Source organism: Nymphalis io, chromosome 5, assembly GCF_905147045.1.
Source record: "Nymphalis io chromosome 5, ilAglIoxx1.1, whole genome shotgun sequence".
Lineage (NCBI taxonomy): Eukaryota > Metazoa > Arthropoda > Insecta > Lepidoptera > Nymphalidae > Nymphalis > Nymphalis io.
In genome coordinates this window covers 8768962-8782696 of record NC_065892.1, presented here as the reverse complement: position 1 = coordinate 8782696, position 13735 = coordinate 8768962, and the positions used below count along the sequence as shown (strand labels likewise).

At 28.7% G+C, this 13735-nt stretch overlaps 1 protein-coding gene across 1 annotated transcript in view; it reads right to left on the bottom strand.

Annotated features, from left to right (window-relative positions):
- The window catches only part of LOC126768847 (uncharacterized), a 179428-nt gene that overhangs the window by 74219 nt on the left and 91474 nt on the right, over positions 1-13735 (bottom strand). The window contains exon 5 of the mRNA XM_050487203.1: positions 580-802. Within this exon, the coding sequence (XP_050343160.1) occupies positions 580-802 (223 nt within the window). The remainder of the gene's footprint in view (positions 1-579; positions 803-13735) is intronic.

Below are 13735 nucleotides of genomic sequence, written 5' to 3'. Positions count from 1 at the left end.
CTAGGTTCCGATTTCCGATGTCGGCTGCTTAAAGCGGTACTAAAAATCTTAAGCTTTTATTTTATTCATAACGATAATGACATTTCTAATTACTGATACTATAGAATATATTTATTTTTATTTTTACTATATTAATGTTAATCCTTTATTTGTTCGACTTAGTACAATATACATAATAATAATTATATATATTGTTAGCTGGCGTAAAAAATAAAGTTGTTTCAGTTTAATTTGCTTTTGTGTGTCTTTTCCTCGATGTTTGCCAATTTTGAAAGCCATTTTAATTTGAAAAATAATCACACATACAAGTTGAATAAGGTTGCTAACGTAACACAGTATAGCTATGATATTTACGTTACGTATCTTATGTATATTTATGTTAATCGATTTTAATAATTGATTTAGTTTATTTGGGAATTTAGTTTTATATAACTCAATGAAAATCTGTCTACATATAAACATCTATTCCAAAAATTAATAAAAATGCATTTTTTTTAAGTAATTTTAATTATTGAAATGGATTTTATTGGCTTCTTATAAAGTACAAGAATGATGTTAAAATTTTATATGTGTATGTACCTTGTTAAGCTGATCATCAGCCTTTCCGAGTATTACTTCGCAGCCTTCTCGATGAGCGAAAAGTTTTCTCGCTTGCACCTTCATGTGAAAGGTTTTCTCAATAAGTGGGGTGGCTACCACCCTCTCCAGCGATGAAGCAGCGTTGTTGTAACAGGCGACATCCGCTTCAACTTCCTGTAGTAGTGTCTCCCATGTATGGAAAAGAGAAGATGGGCAGCTGGCTCTGAAAAGTAAATAAAATTGGTAAATTACTTTATGAACAATTGTTCCATATATGGAAAAACATAAATTAAACGTTTTACGAGAGTGTAAATATTTTTGTCGTAATTAGGATAGTTGTAAATTGCTGCAATGGTGTATTAACTTATATCAGTTGATGTATTTCTTTTTTGTTTAATTTGTCAGTATTATATATACGAACGTGATGTATGTGTCATATTTATTTTTTAAAAGCGAAAAGGTTTGTATTTTCTGATTCACGCAATTTTCACATTATAAAAAGACTTAAGTTTCAAGGACATAAGCTATATAGTATTTTTATATGTTGTATATTTTTTGACGTAAAGTTTGTTATGTCACCATAGTCGGAGAGGAAGTGTCAGGTACTTTACAAGACATATTTAAAAAAACTATTACAGATACACGGAAAAGATAAATTGAGTACAAATTTAAAAATCACTTTAACATGTACTATTTACGATAAACTTTAATTTAATTTCCATGTAATAGTTTACATATTTCGATCCTTTAAATTAAATTTTCAAAGAAAATAATACAATATTAATTTTAAGCATATTCAGAATGTACATAAATAACGATTACATTTGGAAATTAATATTTCAAAAGCTATTACAAAGTACGTAAGTGCTTTCGAAATAAATACATAACGTTTGTGGTGTGTGACAGTAATCTTGATTATTGTTTTATAAGTGTATAAAGCAACGGCGAACAGATATATTTGCTCAAATTATTCGGATGGTAGTTTCATTTTCTTTGGATATATTGATATTTGCCAAAATGTTATTGTTACATAAATTGAATGTGAGCCAAATTGACCCACACACCCACATTGACTGGATGGAACACTTAATCATCAACTCGCAACTTATAAAACATCAACTAGCAACGTGGTGGAAAAAGTGCCAACCCATCCCCTCAAAAGGAAAGAAGGCCATTGATTGAGCAAGCCAGTTTAAAAACGCTAACGTATAAATAATAAATAAAAGTCATAATTAGTTCAATTTGAATAAACTTCAGCTTTTATGTGTATCCATTGTTTATAAAACCCTTAAAATAATACCAATGACGTCAAGTATAGTCATGTCATCAACGGGCTTCCAATTAATAAAAGGGTTATCCTAAAGCATTTATTATACTGTACAATATTTGTCCACTCCGATTAGATCAGCTTATTTTCGATTTTGATCAGATTGAGTAAAAAGTAATAAAGTAAGACCTTTTGTTATAGTCGCTATTAATTTTCATCGTTAATGTAAATTTATTGGGTAAATGAATTACGTGTGTTATCCTTGTATTCGGTACAATTTATAAAATGGAATATCGATAATAAAGTGGAAAGCTTTCAAGTTAATGGAACCGTATAGGTGTTCAAGTTCCTTTTTTGTGTACAAGTATTTTATATACATTTGAAAAAGTTACATGATGTGTAATTTCAATAAATCGTTTCAATAAGTCGTAAGAAATGGACAGACTTAATAATAATTGTATCATTACTTAAATCTTGAGATATAAAGTATAACGCAAAAAATATTGCTAGAAGTCAGTGTATTAAAAAAAATTTGTGATCTTAATTGATTAAATAAGCTGATATATTTAGCGTGATTGTATTTCAATTTATCAAGCTCTGAATATAGAGCTAACTAATAATTAAGGACAAACGGTTATTTCGAAATTAACCTCTAATAGTAGAAGGAAAATATATAAAAATATCAAATACTCACACGATTCTAAGAAGTCATTTCTAGCCAACAATATTGGGTTTATAATATTCTTATCATGAAATTCAATACAAGAACAATTAGTTCTAAACCTTATAATAACTTTGTATACAGTAAATCCTGGTTATCTTGAAAATTGCAATATCAAAGTTCAGTTTACCTATTTCACCGGACGATCGTTTTAACTAAACATAAACTTGCCGTTTAAATTACAATTATTGCAATATAAACTTAGTTCACGACTTTTGGACGCAATCATTATTATAAATGTTGATTTTTACTGCTATTTGCTTCGTAATTAATTATACTCATACAAGAGTGATTAAATAAATATATTAGTGGAATTTATTTATTTTTGTCGTCCCTTGCTCTTAGCCCGTACGCGTTATGTTTTCAACTTTCATTCATCTCTATCAAGTCATGTCCTCATTTTTCTATACCTATAATATACCTATATATATAATAAATATATTTATTTATTTATTTATTAATGATTTTCCCCAGACTAAGCCTTTTTTTATTTAATTATTTTCTTTTATTCAATTAAGCAAAATAGCGTATTCAAGTTTCAATCATCATGTTACAGATTTCTAGCACCGGTACTGAATATAGATTCTAGAATGTATAATCAGCAAGAAACTTAGTTACTCTTTACCAATGGTATGTTATGAGAATGTTTTAAGCTGCATGATATTTGAATAATAATTTACATTATAAATGATATGATGGATTCGGTGACAATAAGTTATTCTTGTTAAGGTATTGTTATATTTATTGACAGCCGAATTACTTAGAAATTCTATTAAGGACGTAAATAGAGTCGGTAAGAGCCAACTACATTGAGGTATAAGCATCGAGTTTCGGAATTGCATAGTTTTGTTTCAGACCAGTAAGCAATTAGATAGATTGCTGAACAGCAAAGCTGCTTTAGCTTGATACCTAATATAACTTTGGAATTGTCTTTCAGTGTAAGTTAATTTGTAAAATAATACACAGAATATTTATTATATAGAAATCTTGTAAGTTCATTTGATATTCTCTCTTCGATTTCTTGATAAAATAGTATATTTACAAGGATGTCCCGTTGTTGGCGGCGCGTTGATAATATAAGTAGCTTATAAATTTACGGTACATTTATCTATGAGCGAACTCATATCACTACTATTAATCAAAACAATAATTCCTAATAAATCCCCCTTTTTATTATGTGTATAATAATGTCCTCCAGATCGATTTCGGCCACGGCGGCCAATCTTAGCTTCTTATCGTAGATTAGCCAACTACGCAAGAGATATTATAGTGCACAAGTGTAAGCGCAAACACAGGTGCACTCTCTCTTTCCTCACTCTCATATTCCGATGGGACGGCAATCCAATACGACCGGAAAGAGTTCAGGCGCAGGACCAAAGGCTTTACGTGCTTTCCGAGGCACACACACACACGCGAGTGTACACACTTCCAACTTCCAGAATCCGGGATGCTACTGAGAATTTTCTGACAGAAAACCTAATAACTTTTTACTGGCTTGACCTGGGAATTGTACTCAGAACTTCCGGATCTTACATCAAGCCACTAGACCAAGGAGGTAGTCGTATGTGTGTAATATTGTGTAGGTAGATATTTATATTATGATACACTAATTATATATAAAAAACAACGAATTATATTTTTTTAATAAATTGAATTATTGTGAAAAATTCAATTTACATGCAAATGAAGTATTTTTTTTACAATAGACTATACCAATCAAGGCTAAATCCCTTTCACCCAGAGTGCTCTCTACATGACGGACGTGCTAAAGTACCGAACCATCGCAGTTTGTCCGATGAAACGTTAACAACAAATCGTACCGAAATTATATTTGAAATTGAATTATATTATATTGAAATATATTTATATGTATTTATGTATAAGAGTAATTCTGTTTCTTGCTGGTGCCCCTCAGTAGATACTACATACTGAATACTACTACTAAATTCTGAATTTGGTTAGCTTTCCATAAAATTTAATCTTGAAAAATAACGATTTAATTGTTAATGACGACACTTCAATAGAGTATATTTTTGTTTTCAATGCGACTTATGCATGCTCGAGACTACTTTTGTTAGGATATCATCAGCCAATCGCAATCCACCGCTAGATATAAGCCTTTCTTTCTTTAGACTTTGAATTAGTAATTGTAATGTACAGATAACCATAGACGGATAAACATTTATAATTTAATTTGATTTGGTCTGGTCCTTTGGAATAATTTATTTATATTTTTGTTATAATTATATTACTCAAATTTATGGAATCCATTTTCATTTCTAAATTTTGATTTGTAACACATAAATAAACAAAAAAAATAAAAACCTAATTACTATTGCTCAGCTTATCCGTCTCTGATATAAAGAAGGTTTTTTTACATTGAAACTTAATTCATAATATATGGAAGCTCTTAAAAGTTACCCGCTCCAACTTTTTGCTTAGATCGCTACAAACGTCCGTTTCTCCATTTATCTTCAGTACTGTCCATCTCTCGGACAGATGGCTTCTTTTCAAAGTCTGATTTTAGTTTGACAGAAATCAATTGTGACTTCACACTTGAGATAATATTTTAAAACATGCATTTTTATAATTTAATTTTAATAGTAATATTTGATCTGATCATTGGTGCGATTCGGTTAAATATAGTCTTATTTTCTAAAAAAATTAAACGGTAATATCCAGTAGAATTTTATTTTTCGTTATAACTCAATCAAATACAAATTCGGTTATTACTAAACAGAATTAAGATGACCGTCTAAAAAAATTATAATCTCAATATCAACTGGGGACAAAGCCGCAGGTTCAATTAGCCACTATAAACACAGCCTTTGTTAATTTCATATGTAAATAAATTATAAGACTTAAAATTGACCACGCAAAGTAACGTGGTTATATGACGGGCCATTAGCCTAACCTAGTTATATTCATTATCGTCAATGGACTTCTATGAAACTGTCACGGAACTTTGGTAGGATCGATTATAAGGACGATAAAAGATAATAAAGTGATTATTTATACAATTTTGCAAATAAAATTACTTAAAACAATATACACTTTAATTAAAGTTACGATTACCAAAATAAACTTTAATCAATTTGTCCTTGTATGTAATTATGTGTAAAGCTACCACCGCCTTAGAATGTTATTTCTTTAAAGTTATTCGCTAGTTAATAAATCTACAAATTTGAATTGGAGATATATAGAATATTATTTATTTTTAATGAAATTGTCTTATATATGACATGAAAGTAGACCTAGATTTCAGGCGTTTATTTAATTATTTTTAAAGTTTGATATAATATACCTGAAATAGATAAATAATAAACTTATATATATTATATTTGTTAAATTATCTAGATTTTCGAACATTAATAAGAATATATTCTTTATGTATATAATATGTCGTTATAAAAAAAGACCTCCTTATACAAGGACAAAAACACATTACGCAGATACATTAAAAGTGAAATATTATTTGCCCACCATCGTCTATGCGTGTTTGACAGGCAATCCTACCGTTGTAGGGGCGACGTTGCGATGAGTCTAATCACCGTCGACTGCTGAAGGGTAATGTCCGGGATGCCACTGATGAAACTAAATTGCCTATTCGGGTAATAGGCAACGGACTTATTAGACGTTCGTGAAAAAGTGACTTTTCATGTTTGTTTTAATGATATTTTTGACGCATGGCGAATGTATAAATTTCATAATATGTAATACTTTTATGTCGACCGGTTTTTTAATAGCTCAAGTATATGATAAGATTGGAATTTGAAGCGAATTTGATTCATTATGTCGACAATGGACATCATTTTACATTGTAGGTATATATATAGGTATTTCCATTAATAGTATAATATGATGCCTTACAAATATAAATAAACATCAACCTATGTTTGCTTACTATTATTTGTCAACTGATTGATGCAGTTTAGCTCAACTTAAATTAGCACTGCTACAAATGCACGTTAGAATAAAGACAAACAAAAATTACCTATTTGTAACATTTAAATGAACGAATAATTAAATATTTGAGTATATACTCAAATGATAAGGATCGAAGGGTGGAACCCACTGAACCATTATATTTGTATAAGCCTTGTAAAATATCAATATTATCATTTTTTAGATTAAAAGTTGTTTAATTTTTATAATAATCTTGGTTCAACTTGGTTTAATTAACTTTTTCATTTTATTTATACTTTCAAATCTCCACAGACGTGTCGCCCATGTCCGGGGCTGGAAAAAATACATGCTTTGCTGTGAATAAAATAGAAATTACAAGCCACTTCTTTTACGCACGTATTTTGAATATTTCAATTAAAATACAAAATATAAATTAGGTACATTCAAACCCTTTGATTGTAACAAATTTTCGTATGTGCCGTAATCTAACAACGACTTTAACTTGCACGTTGAAAGTATCATGTTGATTATGTAAATTTGGAATGCAGTACAAGTACTACTTACTAAGTCCTATATCAGAAAACTTTGAATCGTACAATTTGTTAAACTGAACAATTCTTTCTATGGGAAATTGTACAATGATGTATAAATTGTAGAATCGTAAAGTTAAGCGGCCTTTTTGCTTTCGAGTAAGCTTATTTTTCATTTTAATTACTAATATTTCTATATGTATCAATGTGAAAATGTATACTGAGTATAACTATTTAAAATACTAATAAAAATGTACCTCAACGTCAGATATTCAAAATATCAATAACAAATTACATTTTTAGGAATTAATTAAAATACAAATACTCCCTTTACCTTTTTGCCTGCCTTTAGTGTGTTTTTCTTTTTGATTGAGCTTATTGGTTTAAAGGGACTGCTTTATTTACAGAACTTTTTGTTTACAGGTAGAAACCTAAATCTAAGGTATTTCAGTATTTATAGTTTAAAAGCAAAATCTACAAATATAATAAATCTTTATAAAATCGTTGCGAAAAAAAGATCCTGAAAAGTATTATAATTTCTTATGATTTTTAATTCTTATTATGATTACTTTGTAATGAAATCAATGGTTATGCCTCTTGACTAGCATAAAAGGCAATCCGGAGATTTTAAATCCCAGGTTAGGCCAATAAATTTTTTTTTGGGTTTTTCTGTTGAGAAATTCTTAGAAGCTGCCCGGAGTTTAGAGCAGTGTTACATTCCCTTGGAAAGTTCGTAAAGCCTTTGAACCTGCACCTGAACTCGGTCATGCTAGATTTACTGTTCTATCGGATTACCATAATGAGGAAATAGAGAATATGCTGGTGCTTGCACACATCCTTGTGTTCTATAAATGTCTTGCGGACTTGGTTAGTCTCCCTTGGGATGGCCGCCATGGTTGAAACCGGTTCGGAGGGTCATTATGTTGTTATTTGTAAATTTTTCCAGCAACATTGAAAAAAATAATGCCTATAGATTTTACAAGAAATAAATTTTACCAAAAATATACTGAAATCAAAATGTACATTTTTCTGTCGATTTTCCGATGCATTAAACATATCCATTAAATGTTGTATCTACGTATTCTAAAGTTGTTTAGTCTGGTGAAGAGTTTCATATAAAATATTCATGCAATATTTACATGAATTTTATATCACGATTTATTTTATTTTACAAAAAAGCCATAAAATAACGTAGAATAAATAATATGGAGTAAAATAATTTTATAAATTAAATATAAAAGTATGAGTATAATTTTTGTTTAAAGTATATATAAAAACACACAAAAATAGAAACACTATATGAAATATTTAGTTTGTTTTATTGTTTAATGGAAAATATAAATTTCCCATTTGATTGCATTAGTAAATAGAAAATAAACTTTTAGAACACTGCTTAGGAAACGGATTTCTTTAATTCTGGCGTATCTTAGAGTAAATATAATTTTATTTAACAAGCTTATTGAATAAACAAACGGCAGAATCATAACGATTGGGTATTTCATGGGATTGCGCAAATATTTCATTACATGGGAGACGTTATAAAATATTTGAGCGATCGCATTAAGAGGTTATTCATTGAATAGAACTGAAATGCAGTTATATTTAATAAGAAGAGACTAGTTTTCTATCATGACGGGTAAAATAGTAAAAATAATGTGAAATATATTAATATATCGAAAAGATAGGGCATGTATATTTCACTTGAGACTACGAGATTGCATTGTTAAGCAATCCTTAAAAAATAATATTTAATAATAATTATTATAAAAATAATAAGAACGCGATTAACAATACAAAAATGTAATAATGGAATGGCTAAATTTCTTAATATAATTCATCAGTAAGAAGAATTACAATTTGAATAAAAGAAAAGTTTCAGGAATGAATATCCAATAACTTGCTGAGGAGCGTAGTGGATTTTATCAAAGATGCGGGCTTTACTTTAAGTTTAAATGTACCTGGAATCTAATAAATTACTTGCAAGTTAATAAATTAATAACTGTTTGTTTCAGTTAATATAACAGCAACAAAAAGGTAGCCATATTTGATGGAACTTTTTTATGGGAATATTTAGATATTTTATTATTTTTTTTTTTATAAAACTTGACGAAGTAAAGTTATATGGAAAAGGCATCCGAGTATGGTCTTACATAACAAAAACACCTGTCAATATCCTATCAATATTTGTTTAAGCATTGTCAGTCAAAATGCACAGCGCTTGAGGTGTTGGCTGGCATGAAGCCAGCAACACCTCAATAATCAACCCATAGAATAAGCATAAGTTTCTTAATGACTTCAGTACATTGTAATTAAACTAGTTTATTATTATATATATTTATGTTATCATTTTATTACCAACTTATTTATATAATTTGACAATTATTTTTGTTTATCTTCCAGTACATAATTTCTCAATAAATATTCTTGTTATTTTAACCTAGGTCATGAGGTAACCTGTTTTTAAAAGTAGTGTTTGCCCAACGAACTGTAGCGAACTTTTTGAAACGAATCAATAGTACATTTTGAAGAATTTAAATTCAACTCGGAAACTGGGCTTAAAGTATATTCAAATATAGAATTATTAAGTTCTATCGACTTTTTGAAACCGACTTTCAGTATTCCAAAGGCGGTGAAAACTCTAAAAAACGAATCCTATAATATCTTATCTTTGATACTGGAACCTTATATTATAAATAATCAATTCCTAAGCTATAATTGTGTTAATAAAACCTTCTTATATAAAATTTCTTCTCTAATGATTAATTTCTTACAAAATATTGCATAAACACATGACAAAACGATATCTACAGGATGGTTACGTATATTCTTATAAGAATTAACTATGTGACATAAAAAGACTTTTTATTAGATTAACAACCATCCCTGTGAGCAGTATAAAAGGATAAAGTCAGCCTACAATGCTGACGATAGTTATATATTTATATGAGGTAATTTGGAAGAACCTAACGGAGCAAATACCTTTTAATATTTTTTGTTACATTTTATTCGGTAGAAAGCAATTAAAAATTGTTTTTCTAAATCTTATTATTATTATTATACAGATTATAAAAACATGAAAAGATATCACATTTGCATAGGTATTTAAATAAATTATGTAATTTTTAAATTGGGTTAGCTTATTTCGCACACAAACTTTGTTGAATAAACATAAAATTCAAACGTTGAAAACAAGAACCATTGAAGCATAAATTCCACAGTCAGCACTCTACTTGTCCCATATATACTTCCATAATCCACATTATGTAAAGCACACGTCATATTTCTTTGGTCATATCTAACTCAAATTGCATTTTATTTCGCTCGACGCCTTAAGTGCTTGCAGCGAAGTTTTCGTGGCATGCATATAAAAGTGGTTTAGCATTTAGTTTAATGTATTTGAATGTTTATTACATTTCATACATAAGCTAAAGGTTTGTTGTTGGTGGTGATCTGTAATTCTTAATTGATAATTGGGGCTTAATATTGCATTAAGAAAATGTAATTAACTTAATTTAAATTGATTTTCTTTATGTAGTTATAGCGAAGAACGCAAAGTTGATAAAATGGAAGTACAGTCAAGAATATGCTTACATCTGTATTTTATTATCGATTTTAAAAACTTTAATCTATAAAGCGAATTGAAAACAAATAAAATTGTTTTTTTTTTAAACAACCGCAATTAATAAAATAAACCGAACATAAAATCTTTTAAAAGTGTGCTTTAGTAATCAATCGTGAAATGACAAAACAATCTTTTTTAAAAAAAATATGTTCCGGCGTCGGATAGTAGAGTTTATTTTTATAGGAAGAATTCAATATTATTATACCCTTGCTTTTAAAAGTATAATATTATTTTTTTATTAATTGTATTAAAACTTTTTTGTACACTTTTTAAAATGTTAATTATTAATAAATCTATCAAAATGAATAAATACGAATGTATGTATTTTTTAAGTGAAAAGGGATGGACAGATATATGTAATTTAGTAATGATATGACAGTTCAATTTCGTTATGAAGACACAGATTAAAGTTTAAGTTGAAGAAGGCAAATGTTACATAATATTTAAGATTAATATAACTGTCAGATTAAATATATATCTAATATTAATTACGGGAGTAATTGAAGTTGTTGTTTGAGGGATGCAGTATTTCGTAAAATTAAAAAAATATAACTAACTCTTGTTGATAGTGTCAATGGTTCACGAATGTATATGGTGGAACACAAAAAAATATTTTATCGCAGTTGCACCGAAAACAGTATCAATAATTCATTTATCATTTGACAATGCTATGATCGCAAGCTGCGCTTTTGTTTACACTATATTCGCACGAGCATTACTCACATCCGTGTAAACTAATTTGCAAAGTGGTACTTGAATTTGTAGTTAGGCTTTTAGCAGAAAAATCGGTAGACGATGTTGAAAATATTTATTTTACCTCAATATTTGGATACGGGCTTCGATAAATATTTTCACCACTAAAATAATATATGGATATAAATATGTCTCTACAGACTATTTGAAAGTAATCTATTATGGGCACAAACACAGTGCATTCTATTCCCACTCTCGCATTACTCGATGGGTTGCCAATCCAATACGAATGTTGAGATCGGTTATAAGACCAACAGCATTATGTTATAGCCAAGGTATGGTAGTCTAACGCAACCTAACTTTAGGCCGCTGCTAAAAACTTTTTGTTATAAAAACCTAGTAGATCCACCGGTCTATTTTTTATATTATTTAGGAAAATACCTACTAGACAAAGGAATGTTACGAAAACATACAGAACAAAATAATAATACTATTGTGTTACAGAATTGCATGTAAAATTAAAAAAAAAATTACTTGTATTAATTTTAATAGACACACAACAGAATTTTAAGTCATTTCCTCTTGACCGATTAAGCTAAAATTTTTACACATCTTTTTGTACTCGTTGACAAAACAATCTCGTATATGTTAATATTGTAATTTATTTAAAATTGTCACGACATAAAATCTTAAATATTTTATTTTATATTGACTTATAGTAGACCAAGTTACCAAGTCAAAATTTTTTCAATTTTTTGCAGTGGTGGTAAGCAGTCGGTCATTTCTGCTATTCATATAACGTTAATAAACCAACAGTTATCTTCATTTTATTAACCAATGAAATACAAGATATGCGAAGCCATAAACATAATTGTATTGTCTTCATTAACAGACTACAATTAACAACAGTCAACTATTCTGAAGTAACATAGTTAACAGATGTTTTATTCAATACGAAATTCAATTTCAGGAGAACAACAGCAGTAATTAATCTTCGAGGAAAGTTGTTCCGTGTTAAATGATATTTTCATTCGTATTAACCGACATAAAAGACTTTTAAAATCAGTTTTCACTAGTTATTAAATGTAATTAATACTCTATTTTATTAAATATTGTATACAGTTGTATATATTTTACTTGGTGGGTAGTCCTTTGTGCAAGCCCATCTGGTTACCACCCACTCATTGCATATTCTACCGCCAAACAGCGATATATATAGTATTGTTATGTTCCAGTTTGAAGAGTGAGTAAGGTATTGAAACTACAGGCACTATAAATATAACATCTTATTTCCCAAAGTTGGTTGAGGATAGGCAATGTAAGTAATAATTTATATTTCTTTCAAAACCAGTGCTTATGAACGGTGGTGTTATAATCAGATGGCCCACTTGCTCGTCCTACCTATGTTGTAAACAAAGAATATATAATTATTGTGATAGCAGGAGATCTATTAAATTGCCTTTAATTTACTAAGATTTGGAATTATTATTTTACGAAAGACATCTCATGCATTGTCCCTGTCTTACATAAAGGAAACGTCGTGTTAGAACGAAAGCCTCGATAGAAAAAGTGATTTGCAAATTGTAGTCGATAAACGACGCAAAAATTAGTTCCTTACTTTAAAATATATCTTTGTGCTGTTTGTAGATGGATATTGTAATCCTTAAGATTAATAATACAAAGCCACGTCAAAAATGTAAATGGCTTTTTAGTATAAATAATTTTTTTTTCTTTCAGAAATTCGAATTTATGAATCCTTATAATTCTAGCTTTTGTACAGTAATTATTTTTAAATTCTGATTTGCATGTTTTAAGTAAAGGTTTTAACTATATGTTAAAATAACAATATTCATTTAAAATTATGATATCCTTCATAAGCATTTAACCTTCTTCAGTAAAGAGATTTTTCAGTTTCTTTTGTGTAAAATAACGATGATATACGAATACCCATATTAAAGAAACTGCTTACTAAAGATACAACAATTTTATTTTCTTAGATGTGTAAAATCATCTTTGAGTAACAGCTCTCGAAACTCTAAGGGGTTTTCGTTAAGTGTGCCATTAAGGTGTCTATTTCAAATCCCTTAAGATTTTTCCATTATAAAACTGGCAATCTAATTTTGTAATAATAAATATATGAAATCTTCATTCATTGAAGAATATGATATATATTTAAGAAAATAACTAAGTATATTATATATTTTTATATAAAAGAAATTCTATCAAAACTGAAATAAATCTAAAAAAAGAAGTAACCGCCCTGTGTCAAAGAAAACATTATTCATAAAAATTTCTTCACCTGATTAAATTAAAGTTATTTATTTAGAATATTCTGGAATGTAATCTCTGGCTTATCTAAGTGAAAAACTGTATCGAGGAGAGTCATACTAGATAATTCACGTGCTCAAAGGATATTA